This window comes from Choloepus didactylus, chromosome 5 (genome assembly GCF_015220235.1).
Source record: "Choloepus didactylus isolate mChoDid1 chromosome 5, mChoDid1.pri, whole genome shotgun sequence".
NCBI classification, from domain to species: domain Eukaryota; kingdom Metazoa; phylum Chordata; class Mammalia; order Pilosa; family Megalonychidae; genus Choloepus; species Choloepus didactylus.
Genome location: NC_051311.1, coordinates 82,374,392 through 82,399,014, shown reverse-complemented (window position 1 = coordinate 82,399,014; position 24,623 = coordinate 82,374,392). Strand labels below are relative to the sequence as shown.

The 24,623-nt window shown below is 38.7% G+C and overlaps 1 protein-coding gene across 4 annotated transcripts in view; it reads right to left on the bottom strand.

The window, feature by feature from the left end:
* The window catches only part of DOCK4 (dedicator of cytokinesis 4), a 460,132-nt gene that overhangs the window by 234,036 nt on the left and 201,473 nt on the right, over nt 1-24,623 (bottom strand). For all 4 annotated transcript variants that reach the window (XM_037836357.1, XM_037836356.1, XM_037836355.1 and 1 more), the window contains exons 5-8: nt 22,106-22,202; nt 16,987-17,135; nt 12,952-13,036; nt 6,311-6,462 (exon numbers count right to left, since the gene is read on the bottom strand). In XM_037836357.1, the coding sequence (XP_037692285.1) occupies nt 6,311-6,462; nt 12,952-13,036; nt 16,987-17,135; nt 22,106-22,202 (483 nt within the window). The remainder of the gene's footprint in view (nt 1-6,310; nt 6,463-12,951; nt 13,037-16,986; nt 17,136-22,105; nt 22,203-24,623) is intronic.

Sequence of the window (24,623 nt, the reverse complement as noted above, 5' to 3'; positions counted from 1 at the left end):
TCAGAAAAGTATGTGAAAAAGGTATCAGCAGAAAATAAACTTTACCTGTATTTAAGTACTAGGATCAGACCTTGTATATTTAATTACCAGGATAAGACTTTTTTTTCCGGAAGTACTACCCTACTGCTGTTGCCACAAATAAAAGCCCATGCCAGCGGCTTGCACACACGAGCAACCCTACTCTAAGCTGAGTACCAATTGGTAGCACTCAGGTTCTATTAAATATATTCTCTGATGAGAATAAAATATAGAAATGGATTAGTCCTGAGACAAATATACAACTTTAATTAATGAAGGCTTATAATAGATAAGTAAACAAAGCAGTGAAAGTTTAAGAGAGGTAGTAAGCCAATGAACTGTTACGTGAACTGGCCCATATAATTCACCGTCTGTTGTAGATTAACTGACATATATCAACACAGGGTAGGTAAGAATTAATACACACATTCATTGCTGCACAGCCTGAGGAAAGCACATAGGCTACGACTGTTTCTATTACCACACTGTAAGACAGCCAATTTGCAATGCATGCTAAAGGATACATTGCAGCATCTAATGCTACATAGTTTGGTTTCTTCATAGGACAAAAACCCACATTCCCAAGCCAGTCCCTCGTCTATGCACATCCACACCCTTCCCTCTCTCACTCTCTTGGCCCAGGGCTAACCTGTGATCTTGAGCCTGTTTGTGATGCCTCCTAAGGGTCTGTGATCTATCCCTGATCTCCCCCTGCCCCCACCCCAAGTTTAGCTTCTGCCTCAATACTGGATTCTTCCTATAGGTTCTTAACAAGATCAAGTGCCTCCTCCTCTACTTTCTTAAGAAGCAAACCTGCAATGGACCCCTTACTATATATTGGTGAGTAAAATTTGGTTGAGGAAGAAAACAGAATATTACAAATATAGTAGATAATGAGAATGTGTGAAGAAGAATACAGATTCAGAACAGACAGCCTGGGTTCAAATACCCGCTTTACCACAACCAGCCGTGGGAGCTTAGGCAAGTTATGAAGCAATCTGTGCCTCAGTTTCCAAATCTATTTAAAAACTGGGGATATTAACAGTGCCAACCATATAGGGTTATCCCGATGGTTAAGTAAATTAATATTTTTAAGGGATTTAGAACAGTGTCTGACACATGGGAAGCATGATGTAAGTATCAGTTAAATGACTAGAATAAAACAAAAGTACAGGTGGCACCTAGGGAAAGGATTCCCTGCCTTTTCCAGCTATACTCTCGTGGCCTGGCAAAATTACAAACTTTCAATCAGATAAATGTTCTCTACAAACATTTTACTCATGTAAAACTTAATTTGGCAAACTCATTTTTTATTAATAATCTTTTATAGATAGAAATAATGTCAAGCCTCTATAACACTCAAATAAATAAAAGTGACTTATTTTTGTTGATTGCTGAGTCCAAAGTAGGACTCAGGGCTGAGGCTGTTACACAAACAACTGAGAAGGTAAACTGGAAAAGATGTACGGAGGAGACGGATGTTAACAGGATGCTGTCAGAACACGCCTGAATCTTTACCCAATACTTATGGCAGGACTTGTGTATGACATGCACCAGAGGCCTGACACTCGGGCAGGCAGATTCAATAATTGTTTTGAGGTAAAAAAAGCCACCTTTCTGTTACTGAGGAGATAACACAGTTCCATTGAGTGAACTAGAAAGGGATTATTTTCATCGGGTTGGCTCCTTTTGTATTTGGCATCTCCGAGTAATGAATCCAAGATTTTGATCAGTTGCATGTAGTACAAGCCAATGCCACACTGCTATTTGTGAAGTATTTTGAGAAGGACTCAGCGTAAAGGACCATTTTCTATAGCACAGAGTGTTTCTGAGTCCCTATTAGTTTCAATATTATCCTTATCAATAAATTAAAATAACTTATTATTAAGAATATCAGTCTTTGAAGCTCTACCCTCTTGCAAATAAATTTCAGACAATTAATGAATCATATAACGAGTAATTTTTGAAGAGACAAAATGGTGTAGACAAAAGGCAGGCTTTGGGGTCGGACTGGTCAGGTTTGTATCTCCGCTTCACCTCTTGCTGGTTACATAAGCTTAGGGATGAACTCTAACCTCTCTGTACGTCAGTTTCCTCACTTATAAAATCAATGTTGAGAACAATATATTTAAAATACTTAGAGAAAAGTCTGGCAGATAGCTAGGATTCAAGAAACAGATGGTTAGAGTTCAAGAAACATAAGCAGTTTGCTTCTAAGAGGAGGGAAGTTAAAAATGTCCTAACTTGTGAGAGAAATAAACATTCACCTTTCTAATCACTCCTCTGCAAGCTTTACAGATGTTGGCCCCTCTACCAGGTAAGTTCCTGTGATCAACAGTTGGGGAAATGTCATTGAGATAATATTTAATTTTTTTTTTAAATTACAGCTATAATGATCCTATTTAACAATGAAAGCATTCACTTAGCTATGTCACCTTTTGTCTATTTCCTTTCTTTGCAGTTGAGCTGTGAACTCTCAGAAATCGATCAAATGATACAGTGTCTTCAACAATTAAATTACAAGGAAATTAAGAGAAAGAGAGAGAGAAGGAGAGGAAAGCTGTAGATGAAAAGTAAGTTAAGAGACAAACCAGCTGCAATAAATGGACCTTATCTGATCTTGATTTGAACAATTTATAAAACAATTATTTATGAGTCAAGAGGGGAGATGTGAGTATTACTGGATATGGATATTTGATGATGTCAAGATACTATTAATTTTTAAGTGGTGATTTTTTTAGGGCTATAACCTGAAATATCTATGTTTGAAAATGATATGATATTAGCAATTTGCCTCAAAATAATCTGGGGCAAAGAGGAGGACTGGGAAGGGATGAGATTGAAACAAGATCAGCCCTGAGTTGATAACAGTGAAGCTGATGTTGAGTACATGAGGGTACATTTCACTTTTCTATTTTTTAAGGTTTGAAATTTTCTAAAATAAAAAGGTGAACAAGAAATACACATTCCACCCTGCACCCACTGTTGGGAATAAGAAGAAACACAACAACGCCTCAAAATCGTAGCTTACATTCACAATACCTTTACTGAGAAGACGCAAATGCTTTACACTCATGGGCAATGCCAGATGGAATGAAGAAAACAAAAATTGTCCCCATTCTGAGATGAAGGAAAAGAGAGGTAAGTGAAGGGGTCAGGGCAGCAGCCATCAACTGCAGAGACAAGAACTGGCTCGGTCATCAGATTTGTGCCTCCTTCAGCCTCTGCATGGATGAGGCTGCCTTTCTGCTGTTGGCAATTTGAACCAAACTTACTGATGGGAAGGTTTTGAAAACTCCCTAAATGTAAACATCCACTGTATTTCCTGAGGTCAAAGAAATGTCATGAAAATAAATCTGAGACTTTTTCCAAACACCTCATAAGCACATTTTCCAAACACTCAATGAGCATATTTTCATTCATTCATTCTTTCGTCAATCATCGGCATGGCAATTTTGGTAGGGGAGGTGAGAGCCAATGGCCACACTCAGTGACTGTAAGCAAGAAAGAGGAATTCAGGCTTGATTTCTCCCAGGGTCACTACAGATCTTGTGGATTATTAGGGAGGAGAAAGAGAGAGAGAGGATGGACCAGAGTGAAGCTGGCATGTGTGGCAGTTCAAACACATCACAGAGAAAGAAAAAGGCCCAGCCCTGCCCTATCTTGATGGTTGCTAACATGCCCACAGACATAGGGGACTGGTGGTTTGATGGGTTGAGCCCTCTACCATGGGATTTGCCCTTGGGAAGACTGTTGCTGCAAAGGAGAGGCTAGGCCTCCCTATAATTGTGCCTAAGAGCCTCCTCCCGAGTGCCTCTTGGTTGCTCCGACATGGCCTTCTCTCTCTACCTAAGCCAACTTGAAAGGTGAAATCACTGCCCTCCCCGCTACGTGGGATCAGACACCCAGGGGAGTAAATCTCCCTGGTAACGTGGAATATGACTCCCAGGGAGGAATGTAGACCCAGCATTGTGGGATGGAGAACATCTTCTTGACCAAAAGGGGGATGTGAAAGGAAATGAAATAAGCTTCAGTGGCAGAGAGATTCCAAAAGGAGCCGAGAGGTCACTCTGGTGGGCACTCTTATGCACAATATAGACAACCCCTTTTTGGTTCTAATGAATTGGGGTAGCTGGTGGTAGATACCTGAAACTATCAAACTACAACCCAGAACCCACGAATCTTGAAGACAATTGTATAAAAATGTGGCTTATGAGGGGGGACAGTGGGATTGGGGGGGCAATGGGGATCACACTCCCCTTTGTCTAGTTTGTGGATGGATGAGTGGAAAGGTGGGGGAAGGAAAAAAACAAATAAACAAACAGACAAGGGCGCCCAGTGTTCTTTTTTACTTTAATTATTATTCTGGTTATTTTTGTGTGTGTGGTAATGAGGGTATCAGGGATTGATTTTGGGGATGAATGTACAGCTGTACGGTGGTGCTGTGAACAATCGAACGTACAATTTGTTTTGTATGACTGCATGGTGTGTGAATATATCTCAATAAAATGAATATTAAAAAAAAAAAGAAAAGAAAAAGGCCCAGCTCCTGGTCTGAACTTGGGAACTATATGATAATATTTTGGGGATCTTGCACCCAGGTTATTTTCCTACTTTCACCAATTAAATAGGAATAAGACAAGGGAAATTCTGCAGGTCAAACCTAAATAGGATACTTATAAAATTTTGAAAAATTCTATAATAAGAGAAACTGAAAGACAAGCTAATTCAAAATGTCACATTAATGCAATTTACATATTACTGGCAAAAGGGAATTTGTTTCCCTCCACAAATATTTGCTGAATAGGAACAAGCAAAAGAATAACTTCATCTCTCTTTTCTATTTCATGCAGTTTTAAAAATATGTTAGAGACCATACATTATGCAGAACATTATAAAGATTTTGGTAAACTAACCTGCCCACCAACTATGCTAAGATACACTTCAATATGTAAACAGGTATTATCTCTAAATAATCTTTCACATTTCTAAAGCAAATGCTGAGAAGTAACGTAGGTGAGTTTTTCATGCCTTTAATTTCTCTCTGTAGTGTTGATTTGTGAGAGAGAAAGATCTTCTAACCCACTGATTCATTTCCTCCAACAGTGTACCAAATGGATTTTGAAACTATATTAACATTTTTATTTCCACATCTCATAAATTCTGTCATTGCTACACAAAAACATCACCATCTAAATTCTATGGACACAGTCCACTGTTAAGAAATAAAAAGTCCACTTACTAGAAGGTAATGACTAACATAAATTAAGTCACCAAAGATTTTATGGCTATGAAGGCATTAAAAAATAAACCTCACACATATTTCGTAGAAAAAGCAAACTATTTTACCAGAAAAGAAATGTTTCAAAGATTATTTTGTGTTTATATAACAATATATTTGGCTCAGTATTACCTAAAATTGTCAGTATTTATTTTAATAAGGAAGGCATTTTTTAAAAAGTATGGTATAGTTGACTTACTTATCTGTGGTTCGTGTAATAACAATTTTAATTCTAAATTTAAATTTTAAATTTTAAATTTTAAAGATGATGTGCTATCGCTTTTTGGCCTTTTGGCTGAAATGAAATGTAAAAGATGATGTGCTTCATGTCCAACTTTAAAACAAATATAAAACTTTTACAATGACTGACAATAGTTGAGACTTTTGGATAACAACCAGAACATCCACAGTAAAGTCTTTTCCTAAGTATTGAAAGCTTGCCACCAGAGAACTGTAACACCAGAGAACTCTGGGTGTAAGACAGAGAAAACTGGGAAAGAAAAAAAATATATATGTGAACACTTTTTATCATTTGAAAGTTCTCACACTTTAATTGAAAGATTTCTAAGTATTTAGTAATCTCTCAGTATCATTTGATTCAGGCAAGATAAGAATAATTTGTTTATTGAAAATTTGAAAAATACAACTTGTTACCACTAATAAAGAAGTAAACAAACTTCAGACTTTGGAGATATGTCTTCCTTGCATTACCAATACAAAATACCTCAAACAAAATAACAAGACTGATATCAGTGCCATACTTTCATTCAATAATAAATATTGATTCTAAATCTCTTTTGAGTTTTCAAAGAACGTTGGCATGCATCATTCTGTCTAACCTTCATGGAAATCTCCAGATAGGCAGCTTATAAACTCACAGATTTATACAGATGATAAAAGTGAGGCAGACAGAGTGACTTGTACAAGGTCAAATTTCTTAAAACTTGCGTATCACAAATACCCACCATTCCAACACTGAGAAATTCACATCACAGTTCCATGCGCCGTTACCTGATCGGCCGGTTCTCTTTACTGTCAAAGAGTGAGAAGATGACCTCCAGCTCCTCTCCCAGGTTGGAACACATGAGACTCTTCATCTGCACAAAGAGGTGATGACTGCTGGCCTGCACTGGGGTGTCTTTCTTTCGATGTCTATGCTCCATCTGAATGACACCCCCAAGAAAAAAATGATCAGATGGAGTGAAGAAAATAATGGGACCCAATGAACTAGTTTTAGCTGCGGTGTGATTGTGATGTCCTATTACAAATATATATATATATATGTTTTTTCCCATGGTTTCAGCATTTAGTTGGATATTAAATTTCAAGTTCTCTCTATAAATTCTAAAATAAAAAAACTATGGCACTAATAGATCATCAAGAAATCTTGCTTTAAGACTTTTTTTTAAATTATTAATGTTCAGATACCAACTGAGTAGATTCAGGCACAGCAAAAAGTTCAAAGGATTCTGTTGCTCTCTTATCAACTCCCAGGATGAGAGCAAATTATTAGTCATCTTTTAAACATCGGACTAACTTATATCACTGATCATTTCACAGATAGTAACTGAACAGTGCAGCATGACTTCAGATTTCTCATAAATAAAAGTGCTGTTAAGTTACATGAAATTGGAAAAATGTGGAAGTTTTCTGAGATAGGCTATGACAAATGATAGTCAATCGCTAGAGCAAGAAAATGCTTCTAACTTGCTGTAGTGTTAGAGGCAAACTTAGGGAGGCCAGTGAGGGGCCTAAAGGCAGGAGCAGCATCTCTCATTCCCATCCTCAGTGCAACCAGCCTAAGCTACATGTAGGAGGCAGGACCAGAAGTGAGAGTTCCTGCAGGTTGATGGAGGAAAGGAATCACCCATGGTTCCAGAATGACGAAAACATGAGATGACACTCATTCAGTATATATTTGTTAAGTATCTTCTATGTGCCAAGCACTGAGGATGCAATGATGAGTGAAAATGGAAACGGCCCATGTTCTTAAGGAGCCTATATCTACTGGGGGACATCAGCAAAATTGTCGCACATACAAATGTAAAACTGCAACCGAGACAAATGAAGGGGAAGAACCAGATTATCGTGGGAGTCTGCAACAAGGGATTTGACTTGAATCTGGGAAGTCACAGAAGGTTTCTTGGAAAAGTTGACACTTTACCTGAGAAGTTAAAAATAAGCAGGAATTATGAACCATTTAGGACCATGCTTCTCAAACTACCTGCAGCAGAGGACCTGGGTGTTTCTTCTTTAATCCACTGCAGACTAATATTTTCACAAAATACAATTAAAATGCCATGATGATGTCAAACTGCTATCAAGTTTCCAAAACATTGACTCTCAAATTTTGTACCAGTTACAAATAGTTCACATTTCAGCCAGTTTTTGGACTACGCTTCTAGTAGCACGGATTCGTGATATGGATAGAGAAAAAAGACCTGTTATAAACAACTGTGTATTAACAGAACAGGTGCTAAGAATGTGGGGGATTATTCCTGTCATTACACAGATTATTAATGAAGCCCTCTCTTTTAGATCACTTGACAGTTAAAAAAGCAGTTCTGGGTTTTTAACTCCATAGTATGGAGCCATATCCTTTGCTGAGGGTGAAAGGTACATAAACCTATTTCTACATCAGCTATCTTTTTAAGGTTACAAGAATAATTCAATAACTACTAACTGATGGACTAACTTTTGAAGGCAAAAAAAAAAAAAAAAAAAAAAAAGTCATCCAAATATACAGCTGTAAAAAGAACAGCATAAAACCACCATAATTTTTTCAGACTTTTAACCTTTAACTTGAAACACTTAAAAAGTAAAGAGGGGAAAAAATACAATTAACCAAATGACTCTAAAACCATTGTAGAAACAGGTATGCTAAGTACCTCCCTGAAAAAGAGGTTAAATCAATTTGCTTTTTAAGTGGAGCTCAGCATTGTGGTGTATTTCGCTATAATTACTAGAAAAAACATCCCTGGAGAAAAATATCCTAACTAGAAAAAAGCATAATTCAGGCTTGTTTTCCATTAAGGTTGTTCTATTTGGGACTTTTTTTTTTTTTAATAACGCAAAAGAAACATTTACATTCATAAAATGATATCTCTTCAACTCACAAGGAAGTATTTTCTGCTGAAAATGCTAATTTACTGATTTCAAGTCTGGGTTAAAAAGCACAAGCTATTTATGAAGTAGTAAGTGACTACTACAGGTTAAGCTGGAGAAACAGATGCAAAAACTTTACGATCAGACCTCAAGGAGGGGCCTGCTCTTAACTTCAAACAGTGCAAAATTCTCATCAATAGACATGGCACTCACTAAAAACTGAGGGAAAAAAATTACTCATGCAAACAATCAAATATATCTAGATCAGTGTTTCTCAACCTCGGTTGTACCTCAGAATCACCAAGCGATCTTCAAACAAGTACTTTTATGGCCAGGGCCCTATCCCAGAGCAATTAAATGAGAATTTCTAGGGGATTGGGACCCAGACAGTGATAATTTGAAGAGCTCCCTAGGTGATTCTAATGTGCAGCGAGGGCTGGGAATCACTGATCAAGATCGTATGCAGAGATGGAAGTTATAGGGGACTGAAATGTGCACTGTTGCATCTTTCATATAATTATTGCCTTGGAACTTGCGGTCTTTGCAGGCATTCTAGAAATAAGCCTGCCCAAGTCCACCCTTTGCAATGTGACAAGGGCTTTCATATCTGGTACCTCCTGGTATCAAAATCTCACCCCTCTCTTTACCCACCACCCTTCCAGTTCTGGGATCGATTTGGACTTACGTAGGTTGGGACGGACTACTTGCTTATCCCTTGAAAATTCCAATACTTTGGGGGAACTGCTAAAAATATCTTTGTGCAAATATTTATTATTGCAATAACAAAAATTTATTTATAGCTCTTGTATACTTCAAGAGCTATAATCTGGTGTATGTGTAATAAAATATAGGCAAAAATCCATCTCAGAAACAATTTATGATGACGAATGTACCTACCAGTACACTACATGTGCCCTTAGAGTTTAATTAGACCTTTGATTAGGAAAAGAAACAGATTCATTCCAAAGATTTATTTGACTCCAATTTTAATCCTCATATAATACATTCATTATTAGATGGATTGTCCATGCCAGGGTTTGCCAACCTCACTGCTACTGACAATTTGGGTTGGATAATGCTTTGTTGTAGAGAATGTCCTAGGCATTGTAGGATGTTTAGCAGCATCCCTGGCCACAACCCACCCGTTATCAGTAGCATCGCACCTGATAACAACCAAAATGTCTCCAGGAATTGTCAGATGTTCCCTGGGGAATAAAACTGCCTCCTATTAAGAACTGCTGGTCTATATACTGAGGATCACAAAGCAAACAGCTAATGTGATCTTATAAAAAGTTAGATACTCTGCAGGCACAAATAATCAAAGAACTCAGCTAAAAAAGGTTTTCTTTATTTCTACAAAGCTTGAGATCTGGCCGTTAACACTAAACCAAGCTACCCTAGTGGACATATGTTAACACTGTGAAGTTTAGCACTTTTTACTGCTTAGATTAACACAATTAGGTGAGAAAGATCTGCTAATAGGGCTATCAAAAATCTAAAGCAACACATTTTTTTCTAATGATGCAATATAGATATAGTGAGACGTAAACACTTGTGTTTTCAAATACACACTGAGAAGAAGTAGTAACTAAAGCAAGGGAGGTAGCAACAATTTCTAAAATGTCCTCTGTTGAGGCATTTCACCTCCATGCACTAATTTTTATTCGTAAGTGAAAATAAATTGCCAAAAAAATAAAAAAAATCAATCAGTCTAGGGATCGGTAATGGTGCCTTCTAACTCTTACTGGTGAAGTCAATATAGTCATATAGTCAGTCACTTTTATGTTGCACAGAGAAAAAGAACAGGGCTACACAGAACCTGATTATTTAGGTCAGGGTACCAACAGGGGCTTGAAAAAGAAATAAGGAAGAGGACATGTCCTTCTAAAGATTATAATCATTTGAGTTTATTTGTGCTACTGTCTTTGCTTTAGAAATAGTAAAATGCAACTATTATTGAGGAGCAATTTAATTTTCATGTAAAATCACAACGCTTTATTTTCCCCATCTGTAAAATGAAGACTTTGGACTAGCATATGAGCTGTAAAATACTAACAAACCCCTCCTGCCTTTCCTGGCAATGGCAGACATTGCCAAACAATCAGAGCCCAGATGAGACTCCAGAATCTTATCAACATAGCACTCCAGGCAGCCACAATCAGCAAACTGGAATGTCCACAAGAGATGAAATTTCCCATTTCGTATATAATGCTAAGAAAAAGAACAGAGACAAAATTTCATGCACACAAAATTATACTTGGGAAAATATAATTTATTTTTGGCAGCTACTGTTAATTGCTTATCAAATATTTGACATACCCAGCTAGAAGTGGGAATGTGACTAAGTTCTGGCCAATAAGATCTAAGTCCAAATGTTGTATGGAATTTCCAGGAAGGCTCATTAAAGTAATCAAATCAGCTAAGAAGAACCTTTCTCCTCCATACTGCCTGGAGTGCAGATGTAATGGCAGGAGCACTTGCAGCTACCTTGTACTTTGAGGTGACCTTAATGATGGCAGCCATGTACTACATAGCAGAAAGATAAGACCCTGTACCCTTTCTGACACTATGAAACCACAGACAAGCCCAGAACTTCCTATCTCTGGGTTTGTACTTTGCAAGAGAGAAATGAATTTTTATCACGTCCAAGCATCTATTATTTATTTCATCAGACGCAAAGTAATCCTAAAATTTAGCATATAAATTTTATAAATAGGATATAAAGCATCCATTATTCTTACCACCATACCACCTTGCTTTCTTATATATGGATGAAATAAATATGAGGAAAGAATGAAAATCAACTGAATGCTTACATGCTTTGCAAATAGTATCTGCCAGGGAAAGGCATTTAGATGCATTTCTTATGTAATCTTCATAACAGACATGATAGGAATTATTAATTACCAACGTAACAGATGAAAAGACTGAGGCTCAGAGAGACTGAGCAATAGGTCCTAGATCACAGAGCAAGGAAAGGAAAAGCGGGGATTCAAATCTAGTTGTATGGATCTAACACCCAAGGTATTTTCATTATACTTTAATGACCTCAAAAACAGTGACTAAATGCTTACTAAGTTGCAAAGCACAGTACCAGATTAACTATACAAGTTTAATATAGGAAGTACAAGATACAGTGCCCACCATAAGGGAACTGAAAATTGAGTAAGAGATTTAGAAAAAGAGTAAAAGACAAAGTAAGATGCCCAAGGAGTTAAATAAATGAATAACAATAAAGAAGTCATATTATAGACTGTAACTGACAAATAAATTATACAGGTTATACTTGTCATATAACCTAAGAAGTAGCAATGACTTTAATTTGGAATTCTCTTCTTTTGTTCCTTCCTCCTTTTCTATCTCCCTTCAACTGACCACTCACTATGTTTTTGCTATGTGCCAGATATTCTGCTGAGCACTGGTGTCATAAAGATGTCATAAAGGTGTGTAGCATGCAACAACATTTTCAAGAAGCTCAAAGGAAAGGAAAGAAAATGGGAAATACTCTACAAAGTCAGAAATCACTGCAAGTGACAGAATGAGGTGTAGATAATCTGAATAGGTCAGAATAAGGAAAAAACTGAAATCAATATTAAGAACTGTCTTCTAAAATCAGACATCATTCCTGACAGACTGATGACTTTTTATCCCCCAATTTTTCAGATGCAGATAATTGTCAGGTTAAGGAGATTCTCAGAAAAATAGTGTAAAATTGGAACACTATCCCCAAGGCAGGACCTTGCAAAAAGGATTCTAATATTTATGATAGACACTCCTCTTAGGAACATTATGGTCAGATGCAGTACGGGGTGATTGTGTTTGAAGGCCCTTCCCAAACACCTTCTCCAATTTTGGGTTTTAAGAGAGCTTAGCTAATATTAAGAGATTAGGTAAATTTTATGCAAATACTGAGATTACAAGGCTGGATATAAGGCGGATTGGATCAGATTTGGGAAGCCTAGATGCCAAGTAAAAAAACTGGACTACCACATAACTGGAAAAAACCTCAAGTCATAAGTGATGCCTCAATGGGCAATATGATAAACTATTTTGGGCTTATTAACAGGCTTCAAACATTAAGGAATCGAATAGGTTCAGCAGTGGGAGACAAGGAGAAGACACTTTCAGTCATCTTTGCATATAATGACAAAGGGAGCAGGGAGGAGGGTGAACATGCCGGTGAGCAATGAATGGAGACCATTAGTTGCCAAATTGTCCTGAAACACAACAGAGTAATATGTATGACTTGTAAACCATTCACTAGACTGGGAAAAAATACAAAAATTTGCAAAAAATTTAAAACTTCTTAGAATTTACTTGCTAGTGCCTGGGAGTTGAGGGCTAACTAGAGAACATCACATTGTTCTGAGGCAGGTAGAATCCAGGCACTGTACTCAGGGCATGGTCACCTCAACTCTCAATTGTCTCGACTCTCTCCAAGTTAAACCTGGAACATTCTGCTCTTACAAAATTGAGCAAGTATGAAGAGTGCCATGGAAACCACAAAATCAGCAATGGGGCTGGGAGCCAAGGTTTCCTGTACCTACCAGTCGGTAGAGCTCAGTAATGCTGATGTCCTCTGGATCCACCATTGCATACTCTTTCCTAGGCACCAGGTCTAGTCCCAGTTGTCTAGAAAATGAAAGTTTGCAGAATAAGTCACCTCTATGGAATATATTAAAAATGATTGCTTTACTACATCACCTTGAAATTATATACATTACCCACTATGCTCCTCTTGCCCACATTTTTACCTTGTATTAGCTCTTAACCACAGTTGCAGCAGCCAATGTTACTAGGCTCACACTGGGTACAACTTAAAAAAAAAGAAGACAAGGCAGGCAGGAAATCACTCTCAGTCAAGTGCCCCCATGTCTGGGGCCTTGGTGCTATATGGTGGGCAGCCTTTAGCAACCTACCAACCACCACCAGAGAAGCTCCTCGACACTGGAGTGGGGTGGAAACTAGAGCTGGACATAATGTGGTTCTGGAAACTGGAACTGAATAAAGGGGAATGCATCATGAAGAGAGAACTCTCAGGCTTAATCCTCTGAGAATAATTTATTTTGAATCCCTTTCACACCATCATCATGGCTCTAACATAGGAGTCTTCCTGCATTGCACATCTGATTACAGAGACACAGTTTTCTAATTTTTTTTATTTTTAAAAAATCCTGACATTGTACACCCTCCACCAACCCTTATTAGAGGCTTCATAAGTAAAAACTATTAATTCAGCACCTACTCTGAGCCAGATAGTGACCCAGGCATGCTGAGTGACAGTTGTTCTTAAAGTTAGAAGTCTTTCAGATACTAAAACAGTTCCTCAATCTTCTTAAATTATGTTGCTCTTTGAGAACTTAAATATCACACTCCTATTTTTTTAAATTTCGACTGAACTTTCAAATCACAAGTATTGTTACTTGTTTTCAAAATATCCATGTTCTCCTTTGCTATACCTCATCAGGGATTCAATAGAGTTTGCTTGCCACTCTCCACCCCTCTGTCCAAGAGAGAACCACTGCTTTACAACCTAAGACATCACTCAGCATCCAGTCAACATTGCTGATGAAAGATCATCTAGCAAGAGAAGGAGGATACATAACTATGTATCAATTGCAGCACTTGCTTTACCCACAGTCCTTCCTTTGAGAAGCTGCTAAGCCCACACTCTGCTGGGAGGGGTGAGGACAGCCAGGCAACCATCTGACCATCTCCCCTTCTGGAGCCCCACCTAGCAGGCCCACAGGTGAGCACATGACTCCAGGATATATCATCTGTGAACTGGCCAGCACCCTGTGAGTGGCCTGGTATAACACCATCAGTCCAAATAGGGATAATTGATATTGGCACCATCAGTGAGATTCCTTCTTTGAGAATTTGAACTTGGAAATTCAGAGCATTGGTCTTGTGACATGAGGAAGAAAAGATATGTGAAGGGCAGCTGGCTTGCACCACTGCAGAATGAGTGAGTGAAGACAAACCCCAGCTGCCTCTGCAGCTGGATTCTCAGGCTCTGGGAGCCTATGATCCTTAAGTTCCTTCCTCCCATAAGGCTTGATTGGCAAACATCTGCCGGCTTCCTGACAGTCCTGGCTTGTATACAGTCTTATTTGTTTTTATTTTGATTTGTTAATTTCTAGGATAAACCTCCCATTGTTGAAATTTCTTACTCACAGAACACAATCAGGACAATTTTTACAAAGTCTAACAGGAAATGGGTCAAAGAGGGAAGGAACCTGATGGAGGGAGGTCGCGTAGGATATGGGAAGCCAGTAGTAGGGGGTCAAGTTTTCATATCAACCCCACCACTAAACTGTTCTGTGACATCAAGGAGAAAGGATGACTTGGTTCTCTCCTCGTAACATCCCAGCCCTCTATGGGGAACAGAAACGAGACCCTTGTTTTAACTCTCCCGGAGTTCCCAGGTGGGCGCACTTCTTCTGCTGGCCCCATCAGGGAACAGGATGGATCATCTTCTCTTGCAAGCTCCCCACATCCCGAGGGGTTGTCTTCACCATTCTTCAACAGTTTGACATGCAACTCGAAACTGAACACAGCCTTAATTTATTTTTATTCACAGAACTGCATGCTGAAAGATAAGTTCCCAGGACAATCTGATCTGGTTTCATGTGCAAGAGAATTATATTAATTTGCTTTCCATTTGGCAGTGATTGGTAAGAAAACAAATTTATACTTTAAGAAAAGGAATAAGGTAACTGAATAATCTGTATGCTGTAAGGTCATTTTTAAACAAGTGGTCAAAGAAATTCAAAGAAAACAGAATGAGAGCTCAGAAAACTCATGAATGTTAGGATGAGCTGGATAAATTATATTGCTCATTTTCATGCATCACTGTTTCACCAACTTACCATAAATTAGTTACAGAACTGCCCAAAGTACAAGCTAGAACTTATGTAAGGTAAAAACTGAGTCACGATTCAGTCATAATTAATGGTTTTCCTTCCTTCCCATTTCTGCCACCATCCCCCTTCCTAAAACTGAAAAAGTATCATCTTCTTGCATGCTCTACATTTCCACTTTTGAGAAACTAACTTCTTTCAATTTTCTTCTTATTTACAAACTTGTCCTGTAAATGAGGACCAGCTTAATGACTATGAACCAATATAATTCAGTGAAAACTCAGAGTCTTCTCAAAACAATAAAGGCAACCGCTCGATCCACCCCTCAGAGTACTGCTCCACCTCACACAGCAAGGCTGGAAACTCAGTGCAAACTGGCAAGTCTGATTCCTCAGAAGGCGGTTATGCATTTTGAATCCTATGGCCTTGGAGCTGAAAGGGCCCTCAGTCATGGTAATAGCCTCTAGTTCAAGCTTCTCTTCCGACAGATGAAGAAATGAAGTCAAGAAGGGTTCAGGAATATACCTCAGGTCTTGGGAAAAGCAGAGCCCCTAGTCCAATACCCTCGTTGCCAGTCCCATTTTATTCAAAGTAGGGTTACTCTACTTGTTGTCTATAAAAAGACGAACAGCACATTTTACTCAACAAAATACTGGGAGCACTCTGGATGAGACAGAGGTTTAAAATTCATCAGTAGGTATTCATATTTATAGTGTATAAATATGTATTCATGTGCTCATATTTATAATGTACAATATCTCAGCTGGAATCAAACCTGCTTCTGATAAAGTGACTTCTTATGAAGTGCTCTGGTTTCAAATTGGTTCTCCCAGATTCAGCAACGCAAACTTCTCAAAGATGCACTTCTTGCTGTTTTCTTCATTTCCTTCTGCTCTTTTCTTATTCTCTCTTATTGGATCTTTAAAGATCCAATAGCAAATGGAGATTTGGGGAGAGGAAAGGAAGGGAGGATATGCCATACAGGATATTAAGGGACAATTTAACATCCTTAAACTTAAGCCTCATGGAAGCCTAGGATCACAGCAAAAGTTGGCTTATTGTTTATTTCTTACCCATTATTTAATATACATATTTAGTGTAACATCAGCCTTGGTCACAACTTTAAGAGATAGATTTACTACTTACTGTGCTTGGCTACTGTTTTAAATGAGATTCTTTCAGTTTTATTTAAAAGTAAATCTCAGACAAGAGGCACTTTCTATTGCATTCTCCAATCAGCTCCTCAAAGTGCCTAGTATGTATGCGTGGGACTAATCATGGCAGCAACCAAGGCCCAGTGGTGCGTACGCTGTAGAGTTTTCACAGAAGCTGTCAGCAATGGCATCTCCTTCCGGATTGCATCGATATATTAAAAGCAAATTCACATGCCAAGCCTAAAGCCTGTTTGAAGCTAAGATCTGTTTTAACCAGAAGCCATACCTGATTTCCCACTGTGAATATTTCATTTTCCCCAAGCCCCTGATGCTGTCAGACCACAGAGGGCACTAGAGAACAAACATCGTCACAGAGCCCACACCACCCTGGAGAACGTGGTCCTCGGCTCCAGCAATGCCAGTTTGCACTAAGCCCCCAAAAGAGTGAAACTGGAAAAGCCCCACCTGGCTTCTTCCGGTGACATCAGCACACACTAGGGCACGCCCGGGGCACTTCTGTTGCGTTCACCAACCAGAGACAGGCCCTGCGATGGCCGGTACTCACTCGTTGCCCCAGTCGAGACGGGCGGTAATGTGGCGCTTCACGTCCTTCATCCGGTCGTGGGTGAGGTGGCCCACCAGCACCTGCCGCCGCAGATCCAGGATTTCATTCATGATGTGCCACAGCCGGTGGAAGAGATCGCCTTCATTTCTCTAGGAAAATCGCAGAGGTGAGGTTCAGTAGGCGGTCCTGCATACTGAGTTGTTGGGTAACCAAAGAGGAAAGGAAGAGCAAGTCCTGGTTAACCTCTATGTGTTTGCCACTCTATGCGCATATTCTCCTTTAATCGAGCCACTCTCCAAGCTTCACTGCTTTGCAAGCTCTCCTTCCAAGAATCCAGCATGCACACTCTGTTTTCCTGTGCCATCACTCCCCTCCACACCTGCGTGCTTGGTTGGTCTCCAGGTTTACTTACCTTCCTTCCTTTCCACCTAAAGAGCTCCTTTCTTTAGCGCTATCCAAATTCTACGTATCCTTCAAGGTTTGGCCTGATTTCTGCCTCTATCAGGAAATCTTCTCTGAGTCATGGCTGCATGCAACTGAAGCCAAATTTAAATCTTGCTTTCCGATTGTTTCTTAAACATTGGTCTTTATTACATGCTTTATTGCATCTCCTAGCAGAAGCTGAGCACTCTTTAAAGGAGAGATTTTCACTTGCTATTATCTGATCAGTACTTAGACCTTTAAAAAATGTTTCCTTTCTTACTTTTTAAACATTCATGTAGATTCAAAATAATCTCGTGTGAAATTCACCAGGCAATGTGGCTTCATGGAAAGAAGACAGGTTAATTTTCTGGCTTCAAATTCTGGTTTTGCCACTTAGTCATTTTATAGGGTTGAGTATTGAGTTTTCTCATCTATAAAGCAGGGAAGTGCTATCTTCCTGCAGGGTTGTTTTACGGATTAGAGAGGATGTTAGTGAAGAGAGCATGGACTCTAAAGCCAAACAACCTCCATCTGAATCCCAGTGCTGCCATATACTGGTTGAGAAACATTTGGAAATTTATTAACCTCTTTGTGCTTAGTTTTCTCACCTGTAAAATGGATATCATGGTACCTAATAGGGTTGTTATGAGGACTAAGGACTTAACAAAAATAAAACTCTGAGAACAATGCCTGGCCCAGAACAGATATCATATAACTATGAGCTATGACTAGAACTGTTATTGTTATGGGCTTGACCCAGAGTGCTTACTCTATAAACACTGATTCTGTATCAAGACCTAAGCATGTAATTCTTATCCCAGAGACTCTTAGGAAAAGCCCGTTATGGGAATTTACTCTTCATCTTCCTTAACAATCACAAGCTATGCTTTTACCTTTGTAGTGCTATGAAAGCACTGAGATTATCATTTATCTAAAGTCCTCTACCGCTAGACACTGCCAGAAGTATCACATTGTGTGGAATGAATAAAGATGCTCATCATAAAATATTTTTTTATTCTAAAAAGCAGTCATGTGTTTTCTGCTCTATCAATCCTTCGTGTCTTGAAGAGTTTCTGTGTACTGTGCAGGTTAGGCAAATTTGGCAGCCGAAGAAGAAGCATTCTCCATGACAACATCCATGATCCCCTCGAGTTTTAAAATAATCCACTTACTCTCCTCTTCACTCCTAAAGAACTCTGTCTAGGCTGTCCTTCTATTACGTCTCACTTTTTACTGTTATACACTCCCACACAAGCCGTTACAAGGACAACTGCAATGCAATACTCTTGTAATAAACTGTCCGATATCTATATTCTCCTTTTGGCTGTAAGCTCCCAACAAGGATGGTATTGTCTGTCTCGTGTGATCCCAGCAGCTGGAGAATGAAAGAATGAACTCCTTGATTTATATGTGTTAGTTTTTACGGACCTTGAGATGTGGTTCTGTTTAGATCATCCGAGAGAATAAGCAGGGAAATTCAAAAAACACTTGAAGGAGTCAGTGGTCAGAAGGAAAGACAGATTCGAGTCAAGGAAATTCCTTAAGAAAAGTTGTAAAATAAGTCAAATTTCATGCAGCAAAGGAAAGAACCAGCATCCTTTTAAACCGTCACAGTGAGGAATCATCTGTCCTGCTATGGGGGATGGCGTGCTGCAGATGTCTAGGGGACAGGCTTGACTTTCTAATGCTGTCACCTCTTACACTTAGGCTCAAGAGAGCACAGAGATGAGAAGGAAGCAGGATCCTATATAAAAATGAAAGGCACTTAATTGGATTTCCCTTTAGGGAAGAAAAACCAGAGGTGGCAGGCACATGGACATTCTGCAGCCCTGGACAGCAAACGTGTCCTGTGATATAAAAAACAGCACACATCTGATTCAACATCTAGTTAGAAAATTGGATTTTAAAAATTAAATAGTTATGGAAACTATTGAGAAATCTAAAAAATGCTTTTGATTAGTGTTAAGTAAGGTATGACATTAATCACCTGGAACAAAACAACATCTAAAGAATCCTGCAATATATTAGAAATACAGCAAAAAGTTAACTGCAAATATGTCAGCATTTTAGAAAATGGATAAGTTTTTAGTTGTATCAAAATGAACACAGCATAGTTTTTGGTAGCAGCAGACCTAGATTTAGATTCAGGCTTTACCACTTACCTTGACATCTTGGACAGACTAACAAACTAACCTCTTTGATAAGATTCAAGAATAAAAACTACCTGACAGAGCCCCATGGAAGAGAGAAAAGACTCAAAGATAAAATATCCAGCCCAGAGCCTGCAAAAAGAACTCTGTAAAAGATAGCTGTTATATTTCTCCTAAATTTTGTGTGGTTATATTACTGATATTTTATTAAGTAATATTTTAATCAGTTTTAAAGAATATTATTTAGGCCCTCACTAATGTTATTAAAAGCAACTATCATTTCTCCAGCATTTGCCATGTGCTTTTTTGGTAAGTGTTCTCCATATATTGTCTTATATACTGCTCACTACTTACAAGGTATGATTGCCATCCTCTAACATCTTCCAGTGGAGAAGCTAGATTGGAAAAGGACATGGACGACACCCCAATATACTCAAGTACAAGGAACTTGAACCAAAACACTTGGCACAAAACATTTACAATCAGACCAAGAGAACCCCAAGATCTAATATTGCTGTTGGGATTGAATCACATCCCCACAAGACATGTTCAAGTCCTAACCCCTGTGGGTTAGGGGCCTGTGGGTTAGGGGCCTGTGGGTTAGGGTCCTGTAGGTTAGGGTCCTGTGCATTAGGGACCTGTGGGTTAGGGGCCTGTAGGTTAGGGACCTGTGCATTAGGGGCCTGTAGGTTAGGGTCCTGTGCATTAGGGACCTGCGGGTTAGGGGCCTGTGGGTTAGGGTCCTGTGCATCGGGGACCTATGGGTTAGGGACCTGTAGGTTAGGGTCCTGTGCATTAGGGTCCTGTGCATTAGGGACCTGTGGGTTAGGGGCCTGTGGGTTAGGGACCTGTGGGTTAGGGACCTGTAGGTTAGGGACCTGTGCATTAGGGACCTGTGGGTTAGGGAACTGCCAGAAAGCCATCACCAAAATGCTACAGACTTTGGAGAAAGCATGGCCTTGCTGGCGCCTTTACTTTGGACTTCTAGCTTCCCAAAACCCTAAGCCAATACATTTCTGTTGCTTAAGCCAATCAGTGTGTGGTACCTGTGACAGCAGACCTGGCAAACTAAGACAATGGCCAAGGCAGCCTCATTCTCAAACTCAAAAACCTGTAATCTCCATGTAAAACTTTACATTTGTTCCTAATATAACTCACTACCATTCTAGTATCCAGGGAAACTTAGAAATAATTCTAGCGTTTTTTCATTACTCAGAACACGAGAATGAGAGGAGGCTACTCCAAGTATTCACAACAGATACATTTTCAACCCAACCAGGTATGTCCCCAAAATAGACAGTCACAACCTCAAAAGCAGATAAAAATAACTAGGTAAGGCAGAATCAGGAGGAAATTCAGCTTTGTTCCCCACAGACAGCTACATAAAAGGAAAAGTGTTGGTGCACTAGTTCAACTAATGAATGACACCTGAGGGTCCCTATTATACCATCATTGTTTTTATAACTCTCTTATGTTGGACACTTTAAGATGAAGTGATTTGAACCTTTTGAATAATTTCTTTTTCCATGCAAGTGTTAAGGAAATTGTGAAATTTTAAGTGAAATTATGCTTGGCTTTTTATTCTTTTCAACCCAAAATTCAGTCTTGCAGTACAGGGCCCCTGAGGTCAATAACCTTGACTCCACATTTACATCCTTCCAACAAAGCCCAGCCTCTGGCGTTCAGCTAAGATTGCTTTGTGGATCTGAATTGTGAATCCAAAAGCTACCAGCTCCAAGAGGGCCACAGTCAAAGAAATGCAACACCAAAAGGGTTTTCGTTATTAACTTTTAAAGATTTTCTTGCCTCAATGAAATAAACTACTGCATTTTGTATGTAACAATCAAAAACTGTCCTTCTGTGCCAATGTTCCTCACTAATTTGATTTTCCCTTTGACAAGTTGTTTCCAATCAATTTTGTCAAGATAAGCACACCCTTTTGTATTTTGAACTCATCCTTTCAATGATTGAAATAAAAGAAGAAACGGCATTCATCTTCCTCAAAACTTCATTATCTTTAGGCTTTAATATATACAGTGGTTCAGAGTATACCAGCCTTAGATGTATTAGTTACAATAAATAAGTACATAAACACATACATAGTCCCAATATTGATTCTGGCTAAGAAGTCTATCACTTAGAATATACTTGAATTATTTTTAGAATTAGCATATAATAAAATACCACCAACACAAAAATTCTATTAAAAAATGAAAAAAAGTCCATTGAAAATAAATTTATTTCCCTCTGAAAATTTAAGACATTCAGCAAGTCTAATATTAGGCTCATGTAAACCATCCTATTTGATTAGACTCCAGAAAAATCATCTTTTATCTTCCTGAGGTATGAAAAAGAACTTAGAAAACACATGCTCAGTGGACACACTGATTACAACAAGACTGTGTCTTAAGAGCTGTATCACTAATTCTCTAAGGCTACTAATGACTCACTGTAGGTGCTCAAAACATGGCTGATGCTTTTCAGGTGCAGATATTTCTTAAAACAACTCTCTACTACAATAATTATATCATTAAAAAGTTACTTACCACATAGAGTTGTTTCCACATGGTGCCCCAGTCTCTTAATGTTGAGGTCATTTCTGTGATAACAGAGTCTTCAGTGGGAATAACCATTTCAAACTGTCTGTGAAATTATAAAAGAAAAACAAAGTATCCATGCAAATACCATAGACACCAGTTTTGCCCAAGGGTAAAGGACAATACTGGCTGTGTTTTAAAACTTCAACTTCCGTGTGAGACTAAGGGAAGAGATGTTTATTTAGTGCAGGATCCACATTTTCTAAACAATTTAACTTCTACAGTCGGTTTGTTCAAACACCATAATTAAATGGAACTTTGAATAGGAAGTGAGATCTGGGAGGCTAGTATAGGTTAGTGTGAAATAGTGACACACCCCAAAGTAATTTGGGAAGAGAATAAAAATATATATGTAGAGCCTCCCTGAGGAGCTGGGAGAAAATGCAGAGGTGTTGGACTTTCTCACCTGGGTTGTTGCTGATGTTCTCACAAACATTGAGGACTGAAAGTTTGGTATGCTGAGCCCTCTATCTTGGGGCTTGCCCTTATGAAGCTCGTTACCGCAAAGGAGAGGCTATAACTGCTTATAACTGTGCCTAAGAGTCTCTCCCTGAGTGCCTCTTTGTTGCTCAGATGTGGTCCTCTCTCTCTCTAGCTAAGCCACCTTGGCGGGTGATCTTGCTGCCCTCCCCCCTAAGTGGGACCTGACTCCCAGGGGTGTAAATCTCCCTGGCAATGTAGGATATGACTCCCGAGGATGAATCTGGACCTGGCATCATGGGATTGAGAACATCTTCTTGACCAAAAGGGGGATGTGAAATGAAACAAAATAAAGTTTCAGTGGCTGAGAGATTTCAAATGGAGTCAAGAGGTCACTCTGGTGGGCATCCTTATGCACCATATAGATATCCCTTTTTAGGTTTTAATGTATTGGAATAGCTAGAAGTAAACACCTGAAACTATCAAACTCCAACACAGTAGCCTTGACTCTTGCAGACGATTGTATAACAATGTAGCTTACAAGGGTGACAGTGTGATTGTGAAAACCTTGTGGATCACACTCCCTTTATCCAGTATATGGATGGATGAGTAGAAAAACGGGGACAAAAACTAAACGAAAAATAGGGTGGGATGGGAGGGATGACTTGGGTGTTCTTTTTTACTTTTATTTTTTATTCTTATTTTTATTCTTTCTGGTGTAAGGAAAATGTTCAAAAATAGATTGGGGTTATAAATGCCCAACTATATGATGGTACTGTGAACAGCTGATTGTACACCATGGATGACTTGTATTGTATATGAATATATCTCAATAAAACTGAATTTAAAAAAATACCATAGACACCAATTTTGTCTTAAACACCTTAATAAATAAACTAGGAAAGAAAGCCATCTGGTCATTTTTTAGTTGTACACACAGTGACCAGGATCTGACTATGAACTTGAGTGAGGAAGACGACATGGGTCACGGCAGTACAATAAGCACTCCGCCACCTCAACCAGATCAAGTCGGAGCAGTGTGGTTGAGAAGAAACATCAGGAGATCATCCGAACATCAGAACATCATAGTATGACTATGCCATAGTTTGACCACCAGCTAGCAACTCATCTAACCTCCCTGAGTCCCAAAGCCCTCACCTGTAAAATGAGGTCAGAGGGCCACATAAACTCTGAAGTGACTCCTGCCTCTCAAGTACTATCATCAAAGGACTCAAGTGAGTGAAACACTTGTTCAATCATCAGAATATGACGGATGCACGAGGCAAACATCCAGACTAACTCAATGTTATAAATAACTAGCCCCCAAGATACTGATTTAAATACTCACTTGATCTCGTTTATACTTCATTTTTATCATTTGCTGATGGTGCCAAGAAAAATTAGTAGGAACAGAAATGTTATCGTGCATCACAGAATTTATCAAGGGCCTAAGACATCAGAGATATTTGAATATCCATTCCAAAATATTCCTCTCTATGATTAAGGTAATACATTCTTTCCATTTCTTCTCTAAAAAGTCAGAAACTTTACTCGGAAAATATTTAATCCAGCATCTAATAGAGTATTTATCATGGTCCTGGTGTTAATAAGATACATAAGGAGACAGGAAAATAAATGGAAGATTTAATTTGTTCTCTGTATCCTACCGTTGGTATACAATAATGTGCTTTTCTTCATTTCGTTTCCTTTTTTCAAATTCTTTCCATTTTTGTGCAGATTAAATTGGTAAAGTGGCCATTATTTCCACTGCTTCTCAAAAGAATGCTATCAACTATATTGATGGGGATTATTTTCTTTATTTGAGTATATTTTTCTCAAGGACATCTAATATGTAAAAGGTAATAGCATATTAGACACTGAACCGGGTTGTCTAGATAGATGATCAAGGGAAAATTACTTCTTAGCATGAGGCTAATAACTGCTATGCAGTTCCTTTTTGATGTAATGTCCAAAGTATATGTAATTGTCATTTGTAAAGTCTTCTTGACAGCAAGAATGAGAACTAAATCTTGCCTTCATTTTTTCA